At 42.2% G+C, this 27021-nt stretch overlaps 2 protein-coding genes across 3 annotated transcripts in view; one reads left to right on the top strand and one right to left on the bottom strand.

The window, feature by feature from the left end:
* Positions 1-896: 896 nt before the first annotated feature.
* Positions 897-3133, bottom strand: LOC139344998 (cytokine-like protein 1). The gene is made up of 4 exons (XM_070983445.1): positions 2981-3133; positions 2638-2682; positions 2232-2378; positions 897-956 (listed from the first exon to the last, which is right to left on the bottom strand). Exons 1-4 carry the CDS (start codon positions 3131-3133, stop codon positions 897-899), a joined length of 405 nt encoding a protein of 134 aa, XP_070839546.1.
* Positions 3134-5994: 2861 nt separating this feature from the next.
* Positions 5995-27021, top strand: part of stk32a (serine/threonine kinase 32A) — a 64899-nt gene continuing 43872 nt past the window's right edge. Inside the window, exons 1-4 of one of the 2 annotated variants that reach the window (XM_070983622.1) lie at positions 5995-6383; positions 7588-8179; positions 13541-13596; positions 15437-15588. In XM_070983622.1, the coding sequence (XP_070839723.1) occupies positions 8128-8179; positions 13541-13596; positions 15437-15588 (260 nt within the window). In that variant the 5' untranslated portion in view covers positions 5995-6383; positions 7588-8127. Of the gene's footprint in view, positions 6384-7587; positions 8180-13540; positions 13597-15436; positions 15589-27021 lie in introns of those variants that run through there. The other variant, XM_070983623.1, reaches the window with a different exon arrangement.

Raw genomic sequence — 27021 nt, 5'->3', positions numbered from 1 at the left:
ATCCATGATATTACATCATGATTTATTATATTAATGAAATTTACAACATCATCATTTATTTGTTGATTATATCTTGTCTATATTTATTGGAAATACTGAAGTACACATATCTTAAAATTGTACTTAAACACAATACTTGAGTAAATGCACTTTTCACCATTGAATACATGTGTAGATACTTTAGCTGTTCAAACCAACGTCCTTGTTAAACGCTCCCTAATGTCACTTTCTTTATACTTTGCGAAAGAGATCCTAAAGATCCAAAGTCCAGCTGCCCCAGATTCAACCGTCCTTGGATCACCTTGACCTGGATGACTGAGAATCCTCAGACATTGTGAAAGAGAGATTTCATCACATCGCTTCCTGTAAATCCCTACAGAGCAGATGCAAGTGCATACAAGCCCACAGAGGTTCACAGAAATCTCTTCACACTACTGACGTCACCATTATATATGTGTGTGTGTGTGTGTGTACGCTTTGTACAGCTCCTATGACTACGAGAGCATACTACAAAATATATACTAGATAGATGGACAGACCATGATTCCCTATACAGCTGCCTATATTTGACATAAATTGACATTTTCTGCTTTACTGGCAGAGGCGGAGAGAGATGGAGATGACAGTGGACAAGGAAGCAAGTCCAAAAGTCTGACGCATGGAGCAACTAATAAGCTTTTGCAGTATAATTTTTGTGACACATCATTGTGTTTAATGAGAATTTATGTTTGATAAATCAGATTTGTTGGAAATCCCATTACAGTTAGAAAACAGATGGTTAAAGTCCATTTTTTAGGAGCAAAACCACAGTTACCGCAGGTTTAAACTCAACATCAGTCTTTGAATCATTGCTGATGCTTGAAAAAAGCACACAGAGGACGAGTATTGGTGTGTCTTCACTCTCCAGCGTTTCGGCGCTCCAGCGCAGCACAGTCGTGGATCGTGAACACCAAGTCCTGCAAAAAAGAAAGGTGACAAAGACGTCTTTTAGTGAAGCATGTGGAAATTATGAAGATCCTTATTCAGGATCTCTTCAGGCACAAACACAATCCACTGGAACATAATCACCTGTATGACACGTGCATACTCGCACTCCACTTACTCTATTTACAGTCTATAATTAGAGCTCAACCTATCCCTGTTATTGAAGCTGAACTCAAATGACCGCAGTGAAAGTGAATTAACTGTCACCTTCTGTGGAGACATCGTGGCCTGGTCTGCAGCAAACCAGGCCCAGATGTGTCTGCTGTCACTGTTCAGGTGAGCGGGATCAAACATCCACAGAGTACTGAACGTTTTTCATAATCTGCATCATAAACCCTGTTTAATCCCGTGAAATGACCCACTGAGTGATGCATTAAGCGGCAGTCAGTCAGAATGCATCTCATCAGTGTTAGTCTCTTTTCTGTTTCCTGCTGGGCTGCGGTGCTCAGACGACATACAGCAGATAGTTCTTTTATTTATCAAAGACTCTATTATGGAAAGTCTGTGTATAGTAGCCTTAATCAACCTCAGTGCTGGATTACTGCTGTATTCTACTTGTGAATACGACAATCAACAATGTAGCCCAAGTATTTGGGACTGAAAACAACCTGGAATGATTTAAGAAAGTTGGTTTCAGGGTAATGCCTTTGTCATAATAACAATCACTCAGTGAGTGTGTTTACATCAGCACAGGTATCCTGATTATAATCAGGCTTTCAGAGTATCCAAAAACACGTTATCCTGGTTTAAGAAACCTGGATAAGATCAAATCCTGGTTAGAGGGAGCTGGAAATGCTACCTGGAGAAACCAGGACACTGTGGTATGAAAGCATCTCATGCAGGTTTCTCAGCATTATTTGTTGATCAGACATCAACAACTGCAGACATGTGAGGAGAAACCTGGACACTGTTAGGACCGTGTGAACAGAGATATGAATAAACTGTAAAGACCTCCAAATGGAACAATACAGCTTCTACTAACTCTGCTGCTGCAACCTTTCCCTTCTCCATTCAGGTCACTTTTTTAAAAAATTTGTAGTCCATTAAAAGTAAAGACAATGTACAAAACAGTCTTTCCCATGCACAAATAAGGCCGTCCATGTGAGGCCTGCAACCTCCCTGCAACAAAGGTGCAACCCTGTACTCTGCCTGTAATATCTTCATGGCACAAACAGATACACCTTTATGGTACTACTGCAGTACTATTAATTGTGTTGTGCTTAATTTGAGCGTCTGTCTCGTCTTACCCCGTGACATTTCTCTGACATGATGATGAGGAGCTGCCTCAGAGTGACACCCAGCTTCCCCACTTCTCTGGTGTAAGCGCAGCGGCGCTGTCGCAGGCCCTCCACCAGGGAGATGTAGGTGCTCATTTTGTGCATCACACAAGAATTCTGATGGCATGAGTAGCAATTAGTGTCCCTGGGTGCCGTTATGATTTACGGCTGAGGCGTTCGGTCAAAGCACCACAGATGTCAGCGTAGAAAGGTTTGGGACAGCCAGATAACTCACAACAGTGCGAAGGAAGGAATTTGAAAGGAAGGCAAGGCATGGTAATTTCATTTGTATAGCACATTTTTATACACCAAGCAGCAAATACTATTTAAATGCACAATTAATTTAAATTAAAAGTAACTAAAAAGTCATACTTACATGGACGTCAAGGTAGAGATCTGGCATGTGTGCCATGCAGAAACTCTGGATGGGAAAAAAAAACCCCAATATGAAACAAAAAGTTCAAAACTGGAAGAATAATCTAATACACTTTAAATACCCACATGCTAAAACTAGCCCACATTTAGCCTGCTGTGTTTTTATTTGATGGGATTAAACTAAATTAATGCATATCTGTAAAAGACAGAATAAAATTATTCTTTCCAGTGTGGTCATTAGTGTAATAAAATATAATATTCAAGAAAAAATCCAAAACACAATTTGAGAGTTAAATGTAATCCATGCAGAGCAGAAATGTAGAGGAGTGACAACACTGACTTACAGTTTCATGGTCCCTCTTTAACTCTGCAGCCCACTGTGTGAGCTCTCTGGCCATGATCAGCACCTTGGTGTAGCATGTTGGTGGGTAGAAAGGGTAGCTCAGCACCAGCGGCACCAAGGACCAAACAAGCAACAAGTGGTTACAGATCGCCATGATTCGCCGACACCTCTGCACTAACAGAACCTTTGTTTGTTTGTGTCACACACGCAGCCACGTATGCATGCGGACAGATTTTAACACACCCCTCTGTTTACTCCACAATTATTATGCAACTGCAGAGGAATGACCGGCGACAACCCAGCGTGTCGGATCAGACAGCACGGATGTGTACAGAAGAATCAAAACAGGCTTGAGAGGCTGTTGTTGCCTAAAAACATTAATGCTGAGAAGCCATAAATAAGTCGTTTTCAGTAGTAGTCACATCTTTTCCTTAAGTGAAAGTTGTAATACCACAAGTTTTACTTAAGTGTTTTGTCTTTGAACTGTAGTACAGTAGAATTACAGCAGAAAGTGGAAATACTCAAGTCGGGTACAATTATTTGATACCTTATGCATCAACTGCATGATGGCTTACAAAGCATGACAGTGACTTCAGTTTCAGTCTCAAGATCCCAACTCAATACATGTGGAAGCAGCTTTGGAATGAAACTAATCCATGCTTTTATTGTTTTGTGTTTTTTTTTTCCTGGATCCTTTGTAATGGACAGACAGACTGTCCGGAGGCCAACAAGAGGGCAGATAATTCAAATGTTTGACCTGAAGGAACCACAGAAGGTATTCGGACCTTTATTGCACTGGCGCAGGTGTGCCGCTACAGTGTATGGTTATTATTTCAACGTATGAAGAAAGAAGAAAGCAAAACATGTCAATAAGCTCCAGCAAAGTGTTGAAATGTGCATAGGCCAGACTACCAGAGAATTTAATATGTTGATATATGAACATTACATTGGTAGCTGAGTAATCTGAGCATTTAAGAAAGTGTCATTATGTGTGTGTATCTCAATAGGAAAAACTGCAGTAACTTCCTGCACTAAGATAAGCTTCAGGTGTCAAACATGTCTGTTGAAATGTGTACAGCTCCAACAGAAAAGCTTTAACTGTCTGTACTGATGAAGCATTGGAATATCTGCTGATTATTGACTGTAAGACTGATCAAGACCTTTACTGTTAATTCTGTTCCCATAAGACGCCTACTGTCTTTTCTATCCACCAGATGGGGCTAATTTCACAGATTTAAACTTGAAGTCTTAAAGTCCAGTCTCTTAAAGCATCATGTTGAAGTGCTCCAAACAGTTTTCATTCATCAATTCAAATCTGTATCTAACATAACCAGTCCTTATATATATGACCGATTCTCTTTACAGGCACAAACACGTCCACACTTCCAAAACTAGGACAACCCTGGCACAAGCCGAGGCTTCCCGCGTGTCAAGTAGCTTTATTCCGTCTCTGTCCAGGTGTGATATGACACCGTCATCACTCATCTCATCTAAACGAGCAGCGCACTTCCCGGTGCTGCCAAACGCCCAACAGGACATTGTCCTACTTTTGAGGGATGCTCGTCACCTCTCATGGCGTGTTGAGTTGGGGGTCCGTCTCCTCCCTCCGTATGAAGATGGATGGCCCACACTGAGTGTGTCTTGGCATGACGGAGAGGCATAAAAAGGAGGAAAATGTGCAGTGTGCGCCGTAAGCATATCTCTGCTCCCACAGTCCCACCGCTCAGCCATCCTCCTCTCGACCTTGGCGGGCTCAATTAACAGGGGACACAAGTAACCGCGCAGTCCTCATAATGGACGGATGTGTCTTACAGTTAGTATTTAATGGCCAGAGAACTTCATGTATAAAGAGAGCTTGTACTACAGAAAACTGCCCAAAAAACAGCAAACTCCACTGCAGCAAACACAAGTTCTAGTTTTAAACTCAGATTTTCATTCACTTCTATATGAGATTGTCCAGAACAGCCGTGACCCTCTAATGCAAGCCTGTGGGGGTTACGTGCCTTGCTCAACAGGACCCCAAACAGAAAGAGTAGTTAATGGGGTAAGTGGGGAAAATGCAAGTCATTCAGGAGAAGGAGAAGATTCTGTAGAAGTCATCTTCTACATATGTATTTTTTCAGCTTTACCAGAAATTTAGGCCAAAAACTGCTTTGAAAATGTGTCATTATGTATGGAAGTAATCTTAGATTTCAGATTTACTACGTTACTTTAGCTGTGGCATGCTATTAATCAAAGTGTATGCTTATAATGATATGATCCAGACCTTTATGAGAGGATATGTAAATTTAGGCAACATTCACTGTATGTCTGTGCTCACAGTATGCTCAAATAAAATGGTACAATATACATTTTACGATGTAAGAATATTATACTGATGCCAAAGGAAATGTATAAAATGAAATAAAGTACAATAAGGTCAGTATAGACTCTGCGTAGAACACCAGAGAGACATTAGTGTCCATTATCCCGCCTGTATAATGATTATTTCCATATAACTTTAAAGGCTGTTATGAGGACAGCAGGCTCAGCTCGTCCATAAAGAGACTGTCCCTCACCTGGGGACCACCAGGATGAAACAGCATTGTCGACAAGCTGCCTTGCTGTAGTGCCTTTAAGCAAGTAGACAGAATGAGCTGTGGGGGGCGCTGTTCTGAAGCTGACCATGACCTCTGACTCCATGCGCTCATGAACAAAGTAATATAAATAGTAGGGTTTTTTTAATTGATGTGATTGATCATAGGGTTAGTATTCTTCATTTTAGGGTCTAAGCTAAAAGCAACTGGCTACAGCAGCTGTAGCGACCCTGCAGTGCTGAACTGACTTTACAGTGAACTTGGAGCTGTGACAGGCGCAATAGTCTCTGCGATATTTCTAAAATATCTTCACGATTTTAAGGCGTGATCCATTTGGTATCTCTCTGAAAATGCGTTAGGGGACACAACTTTTATGTATTTCTTTTTTTTTCTGAGTGATGAGCGAGTGTTAACGCCAGGGAAAGCCCACAGCTACAGCAGATCAGCCTGACCAGCCTATGAAACGTGCCTCTCCAGACGCACGGTGGTGGCCAGCCCATTGCACAGGCGGCGATGTGGAGGTCAGTCGCTCATCAGTGCAACGCGCCGAGCAGTTTCCCCCCTTAAACCCACAGCGCTCCCTTTGTCCTCTTGTCCTCCAGAAACAAGGGATTTCGCATTGCACTCCGTCGGCGCATCCCGCAAGTCTCGCTGTGTGGTTCCTTTTTTTTTTTTTTTTTCCGGGTGGCGGGTGTCCCGGTGCGTCGTCGTCCGAACACCGGACAAGTGATGCTCTGAGCTGCACTGTTGCTCCCGTGTCGCCTCACATCTCTGCAGCAAACCGGGTTGGAAATGGTCCTATGCTCACCTAACCGGCGGCGCTCTGAGGTAAGTGCCCACAGCTGCCCCGCATGGATGCGGGGGAGATGGCGGGTGGGTGGGTGGTGCGGGGGGGGATACTTTCTATTCAGCGCATGTTTCCCCCATTTGATCAGATATCGGCTCTGAGCACAATGTCCTCTGCGGGGAGCTCAGCACTGCGGCTTCCCGCACTAGTTTTTGAATATTTCATTTAACCCAAGAGGGACACTCGGATGCGCCGTGGTGACCTTATCACGCAGTCTGGGGATGACATTCATGAAAGGGTTTCCCCTAGCGGATTGAATGTTGCCACGGTGACTTGAAGTTTGCCTATTTATCCCTCAGACGCATCTCCTCACTCGGGTCAGTCGTTCTTTCTCCTTTAAGATGCTGTTATGGGACAAGCTGTCATTCAGCGTGAGAGGCTGCTACGGTGAAGCACATGGTAGAGCTGTGAGGTTCATACTGTAGTGTGATGGGAGATATTCATGCCATTAAAAACTTAAACTTACTTCCTAGCACTCCAGCTCCCTATAGGCTGAGGCTGGAGCAGGGATCTAATACTGCACGATGCACACATGATGTACTACACTTCAATAAGAATTTAATTATTGAGGGCATGTGCAGATTTATAAATCATAAGGCAGCACAGACTTCCTTTTTTGTCTACTAGTGGAGCAAAACCTAGCAAGTCATGAAAGCTTGTGTCCTGAAGAGGGCACACCGAGGGATTCCATTTACAGTTCACAACACCAGCAAACTATAAATCAAAAGCCTCCAATTTAGTTCTCTTAATGGGAAAACGGATCATACCATTCATCACACATGCACCGCAGACGATGCTCCGCCGCGAGGCCTTTCTGAGTAAAGCATAAAAATTAAATAACTGATACATGACAGATGAAGGGAGGAAGGAAAGGAAGCAGGAAGGAGACTGCTCGTGCTCTCCATCGCCCAGAGAGCCTGGACCTGTTCTCTGACAAAGCTAATTTCTAATCAGCATTAGCATCACTGCTGTCCAGCTGCTATTGCAGGTTAAAGTTTGTGTGTTTTTTTCTTTTTGTGTCTTAAAATCTTAATATGCGTCCATCTTTTCATTGATGGTTAGCAGGAGCTGTTCATGTCTCATGACTCTGCCTTTCTACTTTTTCCTCCCTCCCTCCCTCCCTCCCTCTGTCCCTCCTTCCCTCACTCTGCTGGTGGTGTCATGTTTTCCTGCCTCCCCTCACAGGTTAGACTCTCAGTCAACAGAGGGTCACAGCCACTAACACATCACCCACCCTCCTCCCAGCTGGCGAGAGTCGTCCGTCTGCCTGCGTTCATCTAAACAGCAGTGAAGACAGACAGGGCTTACACTGTAGTGGATCTGCCTGTGTGTGCGTGTGTGTCAGCGCTTCAGTGCCTTTAGTGTTCCCCAAAGCCCTCCCCTGTGTGTGTGTGCGTGTGTGTGCGCGTGCAGTGATGTGTGGTTGTGTCAAAGTGGCGAATTAAGAGGAAGACGGGACCCGTTCAAGTCAGCAAAACCGAGCCAGCTGCTGCGTATGTGTGTGTGTCAGGATTGAGAAGTCCGGCACGTGAGACCAAGAGGCAAGTGCGCGCGTGCGTGTGTGTGTGTGTGTGTGTGTGTGTGTGTGCGTGCGTGTGTGTGTGTGTGTGTGTGTGAGGGGCTAGTGTCGACCAGGCTATGAGTGCGCCTCAGAGGGAGAGGCCGTTGGATGCTGAGCTGAGCTAAGAGGAGAGCAGAACAGGAGAATCTGTAAGAGGAGCAGCCATGGGGCTCGGACAGTCCAGCAAGGCTCCGGTCACCGACGACACGGACGAGGGTGAGTAATGAGGCATCCCAAAATACTTCTTTGACTTTCCTTCTTTTTGTTTTTCCACTTTTGTGGCTCAGATCAATGAAGATAACTAAAAAAGGCAGGTCAAAGAGAAAAAGTTGTGAGCAGAATTCACCACCGTCGAATGGCTTGTCCCTGGGTGTCCATTTTTCCTGCAGCCTTATTAATGGGCTGACTTATTCCTATTACCTGCCAAAATAAAGAGCGCTTACAGTAAATGGTTAGAGTGATGTAATGCTGATTAGGTCTGCCACTTCCTGAGCAACAGAAAAGAGGAATTCCCCTTTCTGTAGCTACAGTTTTCTGAAGCCAACAAATACAAATACAACTCTTCAGGACAGTTTCCTCCTGTTGTCTTTGGTGGTAAAGTCCTCATATTTATGTTAATTGAAAGCCGCTTGAATCTTGCCAGACTATTATCTTAAATTCTTTCCGACCGATCGCCATCAAGGTCGGCTTCAAAAGGAGTTATTACTTTGATTGGCAGAGCTCCTGGTTTGAATTTATCTCCCTTTCCTTTGTGACATGAGTAGATAATACAATGTGAATTTATTGATCCGAGTCAGTCTCTGAAATGAATTCCGCTCTGGCTGCACCCCATGGGCTTCAAATAAGTCAGTGTTACATGAGTCAGTCATTTAGTCACAAGTGAGGAGGCTTTCCCAGGTTTTTCCTCACTGTGTGTCTCATATCGTAAATCATCGAAGACATTTGTCATTTTATGAAGTTGCAAATTGAGATCTGTCAGGTTCAAACTCAAACTCCATTGATTATCACTGGACTTTTCTTTCAATCGTGTATCTTTTCACGATTGTATGGCAAACGAAAATGATTTTTTTTCTGTGTCACATTGCCGCCTCGCAGCCTCATGAAATCCATATCTGTGGCTTTTTCACCGGAGGCAACTTCTATCAAAGAGGAAATCATTATTCATGGTTAACCTTGCTGCTTAGTCATCTAGGGTGCCGTTCTGGAAATGTCACTCATTACAGAGCTTCCCTGAACTCTGGCTTAATGCAACAGTGCACCTTTCTGACTTCTCCCTCACAAAACAGCGTGGGCGATTTCACCGAGGGCAGGGGAATAATAAACACAAGAGACACATCGTTTTGAATTAGAGAGAGCGCCGCTCATTGGAAACAAAGTAATCCCCTCGCTGATGAAACTCACGTCAGACACAGGCAGGATTCTCCTTCCGAGGCTGGAGAACCAGACGGGTTCTCTGCATGTTGAGTCTACATCATACGCTCGCTCCCTCTGAGTAGCAATAAAGATGCAAATTGAGTTTTCACTTCACACTTCAGGAACATTAAAGGTTGCTTCAAGGTAATATTGGCCGCGGAGGTGGAATTTATGTTTGTTAATTCGACAGCGAACATTAATAAATGCTGACATTTCAGAAGTATTTTATCAGGAGCTGTGTTTCCGTCTAACTGGCAAGCGACTTCGGAGCAAAGTTTTGAAATGACACAAAACAGGAAAGAAAAAGAAAATGCAAATTAGCTTTGAACGGGCGACTAAATTAGGTTACGCAAAGTTCAGTCAGGAGTTTGTGGTATCGGCTACGTGGCCGTGATAAACAGCGGAAGAAACAGAAGTCATGAACTGGAAACAAAACTGCCAATAAACCTCAAAGAAGTAGAAACAAAACCAGTCACCTTGGCCATCCACCGTGGAGTAATAATCTTCTTCTTCTTCTTGTCTTCTCAGGGCAGTCACAGTTGCTCAGTCATGTCAGCTAAATGTTCACTACGCCATAACTTATTGAGAAAAGTTGTTTCCATCTGCCATTGGGAGCATTAACTATTTCACTCGTGAAAGGCAAACACCACCTCAAGTGAGCGGAAAACTTCTTTTTATGTGAAATTGAGGATTTCTTTTTTATATTTTGCCCTTTCCATCAACTTCGGTAACGCAGGACTTCAAAATGTGTGTAAAATGATGTTGATAGAAACGCGGCTAATGTACGTACATGCTCTGAGGTCATTTTCATCCGTAGTTCCCGCGCAGCTAAAAAACTACCAGACAGTTTTAAACAGAACTGGTTGTAAAGTTATGAAGTATATTTTTACTTGTTCACAAAAATGTCAACACATTCAGTTTAGACTGTGGCGCCACCATCAGGCCGGGTTTGCAAACATCTGTTTCTTTCCCATGTGTTACACGCAGGATATTTAAAGTGCCGATGCAGCATGGCTTCTGTTTCACCGAGATGCAAATGAATGTGAGATTGTGATGTATCCGATCATTTAATGCCACCTTTTGTGGTATACTTTAATCTACTGTGGCAACAGTTTCATTTTACTTACTTTACTCTTCATTTTTGCAGTGTCTATTGTACATCCATGGAACGTAAATATTTAAATATACATAAATATTTCAGATCAAGTTGTCCAAAAAAGAAAACATGATCAAATTAAATGTCAAAGTGTAAATGTTTAAATGATTTTTTTCCAATAAAATTATCAGAATGAATCTGCAGACATAATTTACAGACTTTTTTTCCCTTGCTGCTGTCAGTACAGAAACAGATGCATAATTTGTTGCTCATACTCAACCCGCATTAGTTGATTTACAGAGGTGTGTGCGCATGGAGGTGAACTCTGTCAAGACATGTTTATCTCCTCTGAGAATGATGTGTGTACCACATGTGCTTCTTGTGTGCCACATACGTTTTCCACTTTGTGCAAGCAGGAGCCTCCGGTTAATGGACAGGCCCTGTTTACTGCTGATCATGCTCTACTCACACTGCTGTGGCACATGGACCCATGGGCTCTCTCTCAGTTGTCAGAGCAACAGTGTGAGCGCTGATGTTCCCACGCTGGTGGGTCCTTAAGTGATTTACAGGCTTCTGTGTGAGAGGTGGGAATGAGAGGAAAAGAGAGAGAGAGAGAGAGAGAGGGAATCAGAGCAAGACGCTACATCCACAATTGAAAACCTCATTTATGTTTTCCACACAGAAACACCTAAAGAGCAGGACAATGGCTAAATCTCTTCCTCTTTCGGTAAAGAGTGGGACAGATATATCTTAGTTAGTCTGGAGTCTAAGTGGAGTCTCAGCTGGTTAAAGTGTTTTGATACAGCCAAACTATAATTCATTCGCTCTCCATTTACACGTCTGCTTCTGTCGTCAGACACCTGAATGATGGTAAATATGTGATTTGATTTAGGGCCATAAATGCAACTGTTAACTAGCCAACCCCAGTGCTGCATGAAGTGAGACGTAAATCAAAAACATCAACGAGCCACGCTGTCAGACTGGCTGATACTTATATTTATTATGATGAACGTGAATACTGTAGTTTGTGTTGAATCCCAAATGCTCACTCACCAAATGTGTATTAATCCACCGCTGAAAATAGTCCCCAACAAACGTGTTATTTACTCCTGTTTGCGTTTGCTAAAACTACAGTGCCCAGCTGTTTTAGGTAAATACTGAAACTACCTGTTTGTGCTCTGTTTTTAAAGATTTAAGTATTCACTGGGAATGAATGTGCTTGGGGCTGAGTGCAACAGACGGGAGGGGACTTGGAACACACTGCTGGTTTTGGTCTTTTCATCGGATTTGTTGTCAATGTGAGAATACTTTTCAAAACATGAAATAATGCCAGCATCATGCTTCAGAATGAGACAGAAAGTTGTCTTCTTAAGTTTACTGCCACACAGACTGTGATTTCATGAGTTTTCAATAGCTCACGTTTCCTCTTCCACGTGAAAAGTGACGTTTTTAAGCTCAGTCAGTTGTGTGTCTGAGCAGCTGTGAGGATGCGTCTAACATACATTTTGTCAGTTGTGTAACGTTACATGCAGAGGGCGCAAGAGGTTGTTGATTACTTCAATCCAAACTGATTAGCGTGTGTCAGTCAAATTCCCGTTGACTAGCAGTTGATTTCCTCAGTCTCAGGCATAGAAAGGCTATCAATGTGTCAATTCCACTCTAGCAGATTTCAGTCATTATACGCTCTATTACTCATGTGTCCATCATTCAATACAGCAACCATGCAGTTGCTGGTACAATATGAGTTTCCATCTCACCCCCTCCCCGTCTCTCTGTGTCTACCTCCCTCTCTTTGTATGTCTTCATGTCTCTCTCTTTCTGCCCTCTCATCCACGACCACAGCTGTCTCTCCGAAAAACCCATCAGAGCAGAATCTCTGAGTATCTCAGCAGGAAAATGACCATGTTTATCTGGAGTGTGTGTCATCTGTAAGTCTATGCATGCACAGTACGTGTGTGTGTGTGCACCACCAGGCGGGTTTCATATGGTCCCTATCAGACTAGGTTGTGTAAACAGTCCAACACAGATAGTGTGAGAGGAGGAAGTGCCAGTGATACGTGACTAACAGAGCATAACATTAACTGTCACATCCAATAGATCTAGTGACTGCAGGCAGAATATGTGTGTGTGTGTGTGTGTGTGTGTGTGTGTGTGTGTGTGTGTGTGTGTGTGTGTGTGTGTGTGGTGCGTGAGAAGCAGGTGATGAACACTTGACATATGTAAAGATTGTGAATGCATTGTGAATGTAAGTGTGTGCATCTGTGTGTGTGTGGCCAGAGGAGTGCGCGGAGTGGGCAGCAGCTGTTCCATCATCGGGGACAGCGCAGAGAGGGACAACCTTCTGTCCCGGTTGTCATGGCAGCAAGACACAAACAGCCCCATCCGGTTCCAATTGGCGATAAATGTCGCTGATGGTTGAAGAGCGAGATAGGGATTTAAGCTCTGGTTCAGGTTATGTGTGTGTGGTGTGAGTGTGTGTGTGTGACCATGTTTGACACGCGTGCAGGGGAGAGAATGTCACAAAAACTGAGAGGATATTAAGCTGCAGAAAAAAAAAGAGAGCTAAAAATACTCCTTTTGTTCGGTGGAAAAACGCAACAATCATAAAAGGCGTCTTTGTGAGGAGCTTATTTCAATTCTCTGCTAGACAATGTCAGTGACCTGTGGATGCCCCGGAGTCCTCCATCTGCTTCAGCTTGACTTTCTGCACTGCTCAGATGAGCTCAAAGCAAACCTCACAGTGAACCTACTGTAACTGCACTGACAGCGAACATTCATCTATTAGAATGACTGAGAGACCTTGTATTCATTTCATTCATTCGATTTCTAGAGAAGGTTGTGTTTACCTGGAACACATTCTTATTATGTGTATAAGCTTTCTTTTCTTCAGTAGCTTTACACTTAATGTATTTGAAGCTGAAATCAATAACTTGTTAAATGATTAAACTGCAGCAACAACAAGAATCTGGTGCATCTGGTCTTGTTTTAATATTGAAGCTTCCAGGTTTAAATCTGTGTTTTGTGCTCAGTCTGAATTAACATAGATTTTCTGCTCCTCTTTCTTGCAGTGAATTTCGACCACTTCCAGATCCTGAGAGCAATAGGAAAAGGAAGCTTCGGAAAAGTAAGTTTTCTTACGGAGAGCCGAGTTTCAGCTTCATGATACACCAAACGAAATTAGTTTAGTATCCTCTGCAAAACAAACAGAAAATAACAAAAATCAGGTCACAACAAGAAAAAAAACATGAAAGACATAGTGACACTAGAACACTACTGACAGACACAGTCGTGTTGCCCAGAAGCACGCCTACCCAATAAGTTGTTAAATCACAAGAGGCCAATAAAAAATAGCCAATAAACATGAAACGAAGCCTTAAAAAAATCCAAAATGCATCCAGTGTTAACAGAATGCATGCAAATGTCATGTAATTCATATGTTTCATGTGATTCTGGGGCTGCAACCGCCGATTGGTTGAGAAATGGGATCACGACTTCCTAAAGCCCAACTTCCCTGTTTTGTTATTGATTTTACTGTCACATCAGACATTAAATAGCAGCGAATCCTCACGATGTAGATGCTGGAAGTAGTGTCTGAAAAATGACTCAAATGATTATTCGGTTTTCAAAATAGCTGCCAATTATTTTTCTGTCGATCGTTGCAGCTCTTCATGATCTCCTGTGATGTCCTTAAAAAGGCATGTGGACATGAGGCGCAGCGTCTTACAAATAATATATCGTGTCCCCGCTCTGTCAGTAGTTATCATACGCAGTCTAGTTGCTTGAGACCAACTGGCGGCTCCATGGAAACTAATCTGAGGTGACAGCAGTCGTGTTTTCTCTTGCTTTTAAGCTATATAGTGCAGAGTAATTCCCATCAGCGTGCACAGGTCATGTGCGCACATATAGTGACGCACACTCTCACGCACATGTATGCGCACACCCACAAACCATCTACGCTCTGCCCAACAACAGATAAGCAGTCTAATCACAGTAGCTGGCAAGCTGTTCAATGGGAGGAGTGATGTGATCAGGGTTTGGCTGATTAACTGTGCCAGCTGGTCCACAGATCACTCTCTTAGATAGCAGTAATCACTGACTTATTGACGCTTGTAGCACAGACAAGCACAACTACAAATAAATATGGGGTATTAAACGGCTGCATATTGAAAATAGTGTCTGTTGTCAGACGCATCGTCAAAAGGGGTAATCATGTACAGTTTGGTATATACACACAATGACAGCTACCCAGACTGCACCAGGTGCTGTATTCTCCCTGTTAAGTATTTATTTCCACTGATGTAAACACACTGAGTGCTGTTTGAAAGCATTTTTATGCAATTTTGTAAGAAATGTCCACATTCCCCGCTAACGTGCACGGGCAGCTCTAATGAAAGCCGACGTGATGTTTCCCATCTCTAAAATGCAAAACCTGCCGGTGTGAAAAGTTTAACGTCTGAAGAGAGGATTAAATTTGTTATCACGGAGATTAAAGGGAGATCCTGAAGTTTCCCTCCAGCCTTGTTAGACGGGCAACATTTCTTGTTATTGCACGATAGCACTTGATATGCCCTTGAGTCTCAAGCAATAAAGCTTCAGACGAACTTGGATGAATGATGGTAAACACACTTCTCCACTGCAGCATTTCTCAGGAGTTTTTCGACATGCAACACAGAATGTCAGAACTCTTATTTTTCTATGTATCATGCAACATAGTTAACAGATGATCAATGATGCATCACACTACTTTCTGGCTACACTTAAGAATACAATTATGCATAAGAGGAAGGGTGATTTTATCATATATTATCAGATTGGATGATGTGCAACCTGGTTAAAGTTACATATAAGTCACTTTTAACATCCTTGAAAGTACTGAGGTGTAAGACAGAGATGCACAAGCAGAACACAGGATATTAAGTTTGACCAAAGCAGTGCAGGAACTTACCTTTATGTGATCTTATCAGGTCTGCATTGTGCAGAAGAAGGACACTAAGAAGATGTATGCCATGAAGTACATGAACAAGCTGAAGTGCGTGGAGCGGAACGAAGTGAGGAATGTCTTGAAAGAGCTGCAGATCATGCAGAACCTCGAACATCCTTTCCTGGTCAACTTCTGGTAAGTCACTGATGCTTTAGTGAATACTTAATATGTGTGGTTGTATATGTCTGCGGATCAATTAGAGTTGGGACTGATCCAATCCAATATCTGTATCAGGTGCCGATCTGCAGTAACAACTAAACATTTCCTTAGTTTGGAGATGTTTTAGTCTCGAAACACAGGAAAGCAAGACAGCACAGTGTAATGTGTGCAGAGCCAACATTCAGAGGGGTGGAAGTTATATCGGCATTGACAGATATTCCAAATCGAGGTTATTGGGACTGAAAAAAGTGGGTCAGTGCATCTCTAGTATAGGAAATGATTATTCCTATTTCATGAATTCAAGCTCAGGCTGCCTTAAATTTAGCACAGAGTGACTTGGACAGAAGCTCCATTCTTTAAATATGTATACAAGAAGCTGCACTCTTTTCCACTTCACCTCCTCACAGGCTTGTGTTTAACACTTGCTGTTGCCATCAGCCAGCGCAGCTTTTTAACTGATTTTGCAGTGGACTGCGTGTCACCAATTAGATTTTTATGGTGATTATATCCTGTCCAGTAAATCAGTGAATGCGCAGACACACAGAGAGGCCATTAAAGAAAGCTCTGAATTGAGGTATCGTCCACTGAAGAACACCGACAAGCCTCCATCCGCATCATCTCACCGTGTGAAGCTGCTAAAAGGAAAATGTGGTTTGCTCACTGAGCCCAGCTTCAACTTTTAAAACTGCGACCCTCCTCTCCCAGCAGCTCCTCGTTCGCCTCACCGCATTTTAGGGTTGAGGAAGTCTTTCCCTCAACGTCGCACAAGCTCATTCAAACTCTAGTGCGCTAATCTAAGATGACTCATCAGGTAATTTTCAGCGACTCATTCATCACAATTTGAAAGCCAGAGCTTATTGAGCACCAGGAATCGTACTTTTGAGATGTCTGATAAGTATGGCTTGTTAAGTTTCCGTCTGAAAGGCGTCATTAATTCTTGATAAGCACTCCCACTCTGCAGCTTTTGAGAGGACGCCACCCTGGTTTTCTGTCAAGCAGAGAGGCAGAGACAAGGGGATGTCTGTCCAAAGACGATGAATAACTGCCATGGTCGCGTGGTCCAGTTTTTAAAAATCAAGGCACATTTATTCATGTATTGTTCCTGCTTTTGATTTGATACTTGCTCTCTTGGGGTTAGGCAGCTCTTTAGAAGAAAAAAAGCTAATATTTGTCCCCATCTACCCTTTGTCTCAGTTTTCTATCCGCTTTTCACCTCTTTCCCCTATTCTCCCACTTTAATTGTATGTCTTTGTGAATCAATAGCTCTCTTTTAATTACTAATTTGAGGGAAATAAAACTAAATCCCCCCATGGTGGGAATGAATGCAAAGAGACTAAAAGCACAGTAAAAAGAATAGAGGATGGGAAAAGATGGCAGAGGTGGTAGAAAAGGGAAACGACAGAGGGGGTGAGCGGAGGAAAAGAGAGAAATGCAGTGTACAGATTCATCAGACAAACAATGCCAGTGCTTGCTTTCTTGCTTGATTGCATGCTGTGTTGGACAAAAAAAAAAAGAAGTCCGAACTTAATGGTTTTGGCAGCGTAAACTCCCACTGGGTGGGGGTGATTTCCTCCAGAGATGTGCTTGGGTCAGCGCTGTGCCCACTCTCCCTCTCTCTTTCTGTCTCTCTCGCTGTGTTGAGTTGGCGTAAGTTATGATTGTCCTGAGGTAAGCGCTCAAGGTCAGAGACGGGGAGAGATTACCTGCAGGCATGGGAAGCGCACTGAGCCTGCTACATGCAGAAAACCAGCCTTTATTTTTACTCTGGCCTGTGCTCTCATCTCCCTCGTCTGTCCCCTCTCTTTTAACCTCGTCCTCGCTCACCTTCCTATTTCTTTTCCTCCTCCTCTCCTGCTTTCCTCTTCCACCACCTGCTTCACTTACTTTTCTCTCCTCTTGCTGTCCGTGCACTTGGTACTGGGCACAACCTCAGGGGTCCATCTGTGCGCAGCCAAGCGCCAATGTACTTGGAGGCAGGAGCAAAAAAACAGCACACCCACTTCTACATAAGTTATTTTCCTTCCATGCAAACCACTAACTCTAATGTGGAATTCTGATTTTGAAGAATATTAACTTCTTGCATTAAGTCTGTGTACTGGTGTGCCAGCGCTATTAGGGCAGCCTGATGTGCATGCACTGCACTAAATCCCACTGTGTAAGGGGAGCCCTTATTGGCACTGCACTGCTTAGACTCAAAGGCCAGAGACACTCTCACGCTGAATCCAGAGAGATGGCATCCAGCATCAGATGCTGCATTCAGCTGTCGGTCTTGCCGCCTCTTTAACTGTGGATTTTGCAGTAGATTTGTTTGTTGATGGAGGAAAAGTCACACAGGGAGAACTTTGGGAAAATACCTTGCTGTTTGGTGTGATGAATGTGTTGATCGCAGGCTGTGTAATGTGTTCTCTGTAAGTACCACATTTGTTTGGGGCGTCAAGCGGAAAGAACTGTAGTGCAGTAGTGGAAAAAAAAACTGTTTAGTTCTTGAGGTGAGTGCAATTTTTATATATTTTCATACTGTTATAAATAAAGTGTAGCATTAGTGATCTGTGGGGTGTTGGGAGCCCCTCACAACTTTGCAAGACCTAATGTCAAAATAAAAACTCTGCTGAAATGTCTCTTCATTTTCGTTGACTAAAACTTGATGAAATGTTATAACGTCATTTCTTCTCGTTTAGTCACGTTATTATTATTTTGCAGTATTTCTGTTTCCTGTGTCTCACTTCAGGGGCTGCATCAGGTCGCACTGCGCATGCGCAGGCGACATCACTTCCTCAATCCCCACTCACGGGATTATTTAGAAGATGCAGCTGAGATCGGTTAGCGTTAACGACAGACAACCGACACAGAGAACGGGACCGATGGCCGGCCAGCCGGCTTTGTTTGGTAAAATAAATATGTTGTAAACTCAAATCAGAGTGTCTTCATGTCTGGAATGGATGTATTCTTGAGTCTATAAGGTAACAATAATATAATTATAAGACAACCTTGTTTGAATTGTGAAATGGGTTTGGCTAAAAGAAAATTTTGGTTTCTCTATACTACTAGGTACTTATACTATATTGACTGGGTTAAAAAGAGTTGCATTACGAAAAAGAGACTAAAATGCAATTTTCATCGACTAAAACTAGACTAAAATGTCATCAGTTTTCGTCGACTAGAACTAGATAAAAACAGTCACGGAAAATCTGACTAAAATAAGACTAAAATGCTCAGACTTTTAGTCGACTGAAACTTGACTTGACTAAAAAAAGAGTATGAACGTGACTAAAACTAATAAAAACTAAAATGACAGCTTGACAGAAAGACTAGACTAAGACTAAAATTAAAACAGGCTGCCAAAAACAACACTAGGCTCAAAACTGCAAAGGCTCAAAATGAGAATAGGAAACGGCCAGAGTAGAATTCTATAAGATAATAATATATTGATAATAAATTAAATTTGTGGAGCGCCTGTCACACAAGAATTACAGTTCAAAGTGCTTCATGTAAAAAAAAGACATAGAATGAACATAAAAACAGGGATAGAAAAGTAATGGAAATTAAAATGGAGAAAACACTTAATAATAATAAAAATAAAAGAGAAAAAAGAAGTATCAAAGGTCTCCACACTCTTTTTATTCCTTTACTATCGGGGCTGTCTGCATTTGAAACTTAATAGGCAAGAACTCATATGCAGACTGATGCAAACAAACAAAATAGAGCCTCCCAATTTCCCATCAGCAAAGATTTGCTAAAAAATGGCCAGGATTAAGGAATTAACATGCTGTAACTATAGAACTGGAGTATCTTGTTTTCTTTCACAAACTTGGCCACAGAGTAATAACGTCCACTGCCAGCCTTTTCCACTGCGTGATTCAGATTTGAGTCTGTCAGACGCTTCATTCCAAGACATCTCCCATGTCTAACCTCTCCAGTACTACTATGATGTAACATGCTATAAAAAAAGTCATTGCGTAACTGTCAAAGGGAGAGATGAAGAACATTAACAAAAATCTGAAACATTGTGGAGTAAAAGCTTCACTTGCTTCAGGGAGTCCCTCTCCTGCCCAATCTTACTAATGCATTTCATTTCTATGCTGAACGAGATATCACTAATGTGCATTTTTCCCTCAGAAAACCAAACAGAAATGACATAACCTCTCACAAAGGCCGTGGTTTTCTCAACAAACTAAATAGAATTCCTCCAAGCATCTGGATATAAAAGGTCCAGTACTCAAGATATGTTGCACTGTGACAGGCACTATAGTCTGCTTATAGGACACATTCTGAATGAATGGCCTGAGCTAAAATAAGCTTAATTCCAGTCTAATACTACAACCAAGCAATAGTAAGATCTGCTGGCACCTAAGGTCCAAACTGCATCGTCGTGGATCTGCAAAATGTGCACATCAGATCCTCATTTTACTTTTAACACTGCAGGCATTGCCAAACGCCGGAAAGCAGCGTGTCAGCATGTCAAGTATTTGATGTCAAGGTGACCTGGTGAAATGGAAGATCATAGAAAAAGGGGTGGCAAGAATAAGAGAACATCGTGATCAAAGACTGTTAGGCAGCCATAAGTGGAAATAACGAAAAAGCAGAAAAAAAAGTAATTCTTTCAAATGTGCTCACTTTTAGCTTGTGTGACTTTTCTATGTGTGAGATCCATTTTCCATGTGTTTTTTATACGAGATGTGTGTGCGTATTTTTGCATTAGAGTGTATCCATGCGTGTGCACTCAGGGAGCATTAGACACAGGCTGATGGGAGCTGTCAGTCAAAGGAGGTGTTGGGAGATGGGTGGGAGGAAGGTCGGAGGGCTGTCGGCTTCGATCCAACGTGTCACAGTCTGAGCGGCTGGCCGGCTGTGTCCATTTCAGAGCAGGGCATTGGTCAGATGGTGCATGTGTGTGTGAGTGTGTGGATAGTAACCAGCCGCTATTGCAAAACCTTGCTTTGAACAACACAGTCTCAATGAGCCACTTTATTACTGAGATTCACTGAAGTGGATTTTCTGCTGTGGGCATTCAGTACATAGATGTTAATTAACAGAAATCACTCTACAGTTTAGACCGAGGCGGTTTAGCCCATTTACTTCATAAAAGGTGTTCAGGTGATAGAAGATGTGTTATTGAGAGGGATGAAGAAGCCTGTGTAAAGGGGGATATACTGTATGTTAACATTTAATGAATAGAAGGGGTGCGTTTAGGATTATTGCCAACATTACCATTACTTTTAAAGAAGGGAAACAATACTTTATTTAGGCACTTACTGTAATGTAATGAAAAATTGGGAATTTTTTGCTGAACATTTCAGTATGAGCAGCCACTTTGCTTGATTTAAAAGCCATAATCTACTTAAAGCAGGGATAAATTGTGTGTGTCTGAAACATTGCCCTCCTGTAAGCAACAAAAATTTAATGTAATTTAGAAATTGCAGCAGTTTTTGTATTATTGTAATTAACCGTGCGGCCTCGCATGTCACAATTGTTACTTCTGATAGAGGGAAGGAAAGTCTTTTGTAAGGACACGTTACCATTAGCTTCTGAGCCCCTGTGGTGTCTCGAGACCTCCATTACTGAAGTGGCCTGGGGTGCGTGTGCCTCTAAAAGCTCCATGCAGGATGCTCTCCCATTGCACTGACTGCCTGGAGGCCACCAAGAGGTCACATTGAAATGCATGTGTGGTGGAGCAGATACAGACAATGAAAGAAAGAAAGACAGAATTAGAGTGTGTGAGAGAGAGAGAGAGAGAGAGAGAGAGAGAGGAGGGAAAAGAGGAATAACGAAAGGACAAGAGAGAACAAGCAAGCGAGAGAGAAGCCAGATGCAAGCAAGGTGCCAGAAAGGCTGATGAAAAGTCCGCACCGTTTCAGCATAATGCACAGGTGCTAATCTGCAGCCCGGCTGCTGTTCCCTGCTCTCTACCCAAAATTCTGGTCAAGGCATCAAGCAACAGCTGCTAACAGATACTTGAGGATTGGCCTGTCTTTTTCAGCCCAATGCAGCTGCGAAGTGCAAATGGAAACATTCAGCAGTGTAATGATGTTGTCAAAATGGGGAAAACGGAAAAAGAAAAAGAACCGAGTAAAAGAAATAACTCACTAGTTATACTTTTACATCTGTTTCCATTTCCTCCTTTCTATCATCTTTATTCTTTTGCATGATATGATGTGGTTTATACTGCTTGTTGGGTTTAACATGGTGAGACGTAGCGCGAGCAGCATCGGCAGCTTCAGTACAATCACTGTAATTACAGGCATACAGTAACCAGTACATGTAAAACGAACTAAAATGAGAGCTGTCAGCTGGATTTGTTAAAATAGCAGATCATCTGTTCCATCAGATGCACATTAAAAGGACGACTGAAAACACTGTAGACACAATGTTAGGTTCATGATTCTTAATGTATGCTGCTCAGGGGAAACACAGCCTGAAAAAATTGTTAAGTCCAGCCTTATGCACTCTCATGTTTTTGGTATTTATTTCTTTTTATTTCATGTCCATATTGTGGTTGTGCTAACTAGCATGCTATCATATGTTGTTGATATGGGTGTTAGTTGTTTACCGGGTAATACTTACTTCAACAACTGAGTGAGTGACACAGAGAAGGTGTAAATTGGATAACTTGGTCACAGCTGCTCATCTGTGATGGTGCTATTTTTCGACCTTATATTTATATTTTCAACATAAAACTTTCTAAGCTAATGCACAGTTTCAACATGAAACAGACTCTTTGAAATCACAGTAGCCATACATACACATACTCCGTCACATTAACGGTAACTTGGGTAACTTTTGTGACCCGGCGCCTTGACGGACAACTTAATGAGTACCATTTCTAATTCACTTTGACAGCAGTGGCTGCAGGCCAGCGGAGAGTTCATTCATATTGAAACACCTTCTAAACACTGTGGTGCCATGTCAGTGAGAGAGAGAGAGCTTTTATTGTCATAGGAGACCAATTTACACTCTGAGTACAGTAGAGATATTGCTGAAATAGCATAAAATAGAAAGTTCAATTAGCGCAAGGTCAGTCAGTCCCAGAGCGATGATGTTGATTTACAGCTATAATATCTTACATGTACAGCAGAACATATAATCATGAAGTGCAATAATGTGCACTTGTGCGGTCAAGTGCTGAAGCAGTCAGAAAAAATACTCAGTGGCAACTTTGTATGTGTTTCTGCAGGATGCAAATTTCAGCTGTAGCTTAGGGCGTATTCAGACCAGGAAAGTCATTTGGTCTGCTGCCTTTGGTTCAGACCAAAATACAATGATTCTATTTTGGTTTGGTGCGGTTCCTTGTCACATTGCATTTTTCGCAAGAGCCCCAGAATTTGTCAACAAACCCACATGTGTGCAAAGATCGTTCAATCATTGGACAAAACGGTCGGGGGCGGGGTAACGCTCAAGCTTCTTCTCCCCCATCCTGGTACTGAATGTATTAAATGCATCGGCATTTTTATGTGTGTTTTCCAGCTTACTTTTTATGTTTTCGTCTGCCCAAATCTCCAAAAGACATTTCGTCTCCTCTTCGCTCCATATTGAGCCATAACTCATTTTAAACCGATAGTCTGATAACATGCTGCTAATCTTTGGAGTTCTCGCGCTAATCAAAACAATATTTCTCATAATGCCCGCAACGGGAGCCTGTTGCATCCAAGAAGGCATTTAATTTTTAGAACTGGGTCTGCCCGAGCGCGGTCGCCTTCACACATCAAGCGAACTGCACCAGGGTTTGTTTGGAAGCGAACCGAGACCACCTCTCCGGCTGGGTCTCTGTCCGGCTGTTTGGTCCGCACCAGAGTTCGATGGTTTGTATTCACACCAGCCCAAAAGGTCCACACCAACGATTTTTTTGGTTTGGGTTGAACCAAACAAGGCAGGTGTGAATACGCCCTGAGACTCCAGGAAAGCTGGGAAGCTGAGTAAAACGTAGATTAAAAACAGAATGCAGTCATTTGCAAACTGACTTTGTTTACCAACAACAGTTTTACGAAGCTTGTGAATGGCTGAGCCCTTCCAGGACGCCCCTTTCATACCCAATCTCGATACTATCACCTGCCCTGTTTTAAACAACATCCCAACTTTTTTGGGCGTGTGCACGTGTGTTTGCTTGTGTACAGTTGGTAGATAACATTTAAAACAACATTTTGGTGGCTGTCATCAGATGCCAAGAAAACGGTTGCTGGCTCACACAACAGGCTGCTGGGTGGCGATAATTATGTGCGTGTGTGTGTGCACTTTACACTAATCAGAGTGTACTGTAAGTGCCTCACTGTGTGTAAAAGCACACCGGGCTGTCAACCATCTTTATGGCAGCTTTGTTCCTGAGCAACCATGTGAGAGATTGCGGTGAGTCACTCAGTCTTGTTTGCTTACGAGCCAGAACAACTTCCCCGAACAATGACCGCTGAGCCCTTTCAGATTTTACCACCTTGGTTTTCTGATGGAAGGGCTTGTGGGACTGAAAACAAGGAAACGTCAGTCAAGCATGAGAGCTGGTTTTCTACTCGATTGAACTAGTTTCATGGAGGACTCACGTGTACTATCGATTGATTTGATGGACTTGCTGTCAGTCCCTCCTGAAGCCCAACCCAACCGATCAATCTAGTAGTTATGTGCTGTATGATAAAATATTAAAACATTGCATTTTCATATTAGCTTTTATTTTGGCTTTTGTGTCAATGAATATTCTACTAACCAACTGATGTTGAAGCTGTTACGTTACATTTGCTTTTCTTATAGCCCAGTTTCCAAAGGGAAAAGCCTGAAAATGCTAAATTAAGCAGAATAGGTGATAGGTCACATTTGGATATTACCAAAATTATCAAAAAGATGCATTAGGATTATCAAGTCAAAAGATAGTTTAGTCAACAAAAAGATTACAGTTTTCATAAAATTAAAGGTAAAGTTTCAGGATTCCCCCATCAAGTTATTGAGACCTGAGTCCTTTAATATTGGTTATCAGCCGACACCAATCACAGCGTGTTTTTCTGCTTTATTTTAGCCAATACGGATCCATTAAATTAATCCCATATATAATAATCAACCAATCCTTTAAATTGGCTTGCACCATTTATAGCAAAGATTAAATAAAACACATAATACCATAACTGAATAGTCAATAGTCCATACTAATAATTTACAAACAGAAAAGCAGAAATTAAATTTGAAGATTAAGAACTCACAAAGTCACTGAACTCATTACATTAGAAGAAATTGTCCAGAGGTATATTTTACAGATTCTACAGTTTTAAAAAGATAAACTGCTGTTTCTGGAGGAAGCCAGTGTTTGTCTGCCAAGAAAAAGAGCAATTAAAGTCCAGTTTGTGCCCGCTAAATGCTTCTGACAGCAGTCTCTGGGATTCTTTACCACCTTTACTCCCTCCACTGCTGGTTAGATGTACTTACACTCCACTGTGTGTGTGTGTGTGTGTGTGTGTGTGTGTGTGTGTGTGTGTGTGTGTGTGTGTGTGTGTGTGTGTGTGTGTGTGTGTGTGTCTGACAGAGAGAGTGGGTGGAGAAACACTGAGGTAGAGCAAAAAGTGAGAGAACAGGCCAGAGAAAAGGGGTAGAAAGAGAGAGAATGAGGGACAAAGAGAGTTAATCAAATGATTGATACACAGAGTAAAATGGAGTCCGTCCAGTGAACACAAACTGCTGTTGAGCTCTCTCTTTAAAGCACTGAAAAGCTTAGTTTTTCTCGTCTTTGCTTACAGTTTTTAGCTCGCCTTGATTTAAGCTTTGGCCATCAAATTTGGGGTCGTGGATATTTCAAATTTGTACAGATTTTTGCTTGCTGGATCTCACGCTAAACTTTTTCTCATGACGATATTTTCAGCATATTCTCCTCAAAGTTATTTCCATCCTCAAATGAAAGCTAATACCAGCTCTCCGTGACGGAGACAGGAGCGCTTCGGCTAATTACAGAGGAATGTTTTGACCATCTACGAACTCAGTCGCGTTGGTCCCAAAAACTACAAATCCTGTATCAAAGTGAAGACTTGCTTTGATATTTAAAAGAATGTGGTGTTAATGCGAGGGCCTGTTTGATCTGTGATTCCTCTCTGTGCCAGACGCGAGTGTCATATCATTTTCCAACACGCTCTCTCGCTCATTCCCATTAAGACACAGACGCACAAACACACACTGATCTCTCCCTCACATCTAATGGCAGCAGTTGGAGCTTTGATTTTTTTCAGTCGAGTCTTTGTAGACTCTCCATGGGAGTTCCCTCTTCTCAGAATATGTCGCTTTAAAGTCATTTTGTCTCCTTTTTCATACAAAAATGCAGGATTGATGGGATTTTAACAGAGGTGTCCATCATTTTGACAAGAAAAAGAAAAGTTTTCTGTCGAGGAAAAAACTTTAAGACCAATCATCTCACAGACTGAAACTCCTTCTTATCCATCTTGCATGAACTAATTGATTTATTTTTATTTTGGGGATTCATTTAGAAGGGATAATTGCATAAAATGAAAACAGAAATGTACTTACACAGCTACAAAACAATGAATCAATGTCAAAAAAAGAGACCATGCAATGACTGACAAGGTCTAAATCAGATCAGGCCATTACAGATCATTACATTTTTATGTTTGTAATTTCATAAACATGAGTGGATTCTTCCTTATCTGATTTGGGGATATTATGGCTCTCTTTTGTGACATGAAAACTGGGTTTGTGTTTGTTCTTTGCATGCATTTCCTCATATCTCTCTGTATGAGCACTACAGCTTATAACAGTCTTAGTTTCGTGCTGTAAATGTACTCAGAGCGCCATTTAAATCCCTCCCAGAAAAAAAGAGGTATCATCCCATTATGCTGCCCCCTCCTCATGGCAAACACACCCTCATACATACAAACTCTGCCAAAAACTTTAGAGAATCTCTGTGTCCGCAGGCGTGGCTAAGTCATGCCTGTCTGAGTGATAGATAGCGTTGCAGCTGGTCTCATCCATTCAGCTGTACTGTATTATATACTTGAAGTGGGAAGGGCTGGCCTCCTCTCATTTCTTTTGCTCCAAAAACTGCTATTCATTCATTCATTCATTCATTCATTCATTCGAGAACTGTTTGTTTATGTGTTGTGTGTCATTGTGCATCTGTGTGTTTAGGAGACTCATTCAAATTCAAGATGAGTTGGGTTTTTTTTACCCAGTTTGTTTTATAATAATGCATCATATTTTATGATGCATGCAGAGGGACAGTGCTGTGTGTGTGCGTGTATCTTCATGCACCTCTTTGTGACTTTGGCGAATGTGTGTGCGTCTTCGGGACAGGCATCTAGCAGATAGTCTTTCCACACTCTGAGGCCATTGGCAATCAGATGTCAAGTGGCCTCAGCATTATCTGAGCCTTAGCAGACAGTTTTGAGTCAGCTCGATCAATCCACATCCACCCAGCGCAGAAAAGCACCACCTCCA

This window comes from Chaetodon trifascialis, chromosome 16 (genome assembly GCF_039877785.1).
Source record: "Chaetodon trifascialis isolate fChaTrf1 chromosome 16, fChaTrf1.hap1, whole genome shotgun sequence".
Lineage (NCBI taxonomy): Eukaryota > Metazoa > Chordata > Actinopteri > Chaetodontiformes > Chaetodontidae > Chaetodon > Chaetodon trifascialis.
Note: the sequence above shows the minus strand (reverse complement) of the source record. Positions and strands in the feature narration are given on the sequence as shown.

What these genes read in the sequence shown, in the direction of transcription:
- LOC139344998 (XM_070983445.1), bottom strand. Translation starts at nt 3,133, where the DNA reads ATGGCGATCTGTAACCACTTGTTGCTTGTTTGGTCCTTGGTGCCGCTG. An exon ending in ATCTCTACCTTGACGTCCAT is followed by an intron (nt 2,379 to 2,637) that starts GTAAGTATGACT and finishes TCATGCCATCAG; the next exon opens with AATTCTTGTGTGATGCACAA. An exon ending in TGTCAGAGAAATGTCACGGG is followed by an intron (nt 957 to 2,231) that starts GTAAGACGAGAC and finishes TCTTTTTTGCAG; the next exon opens with GACTTGGTGTTCACGATCCA.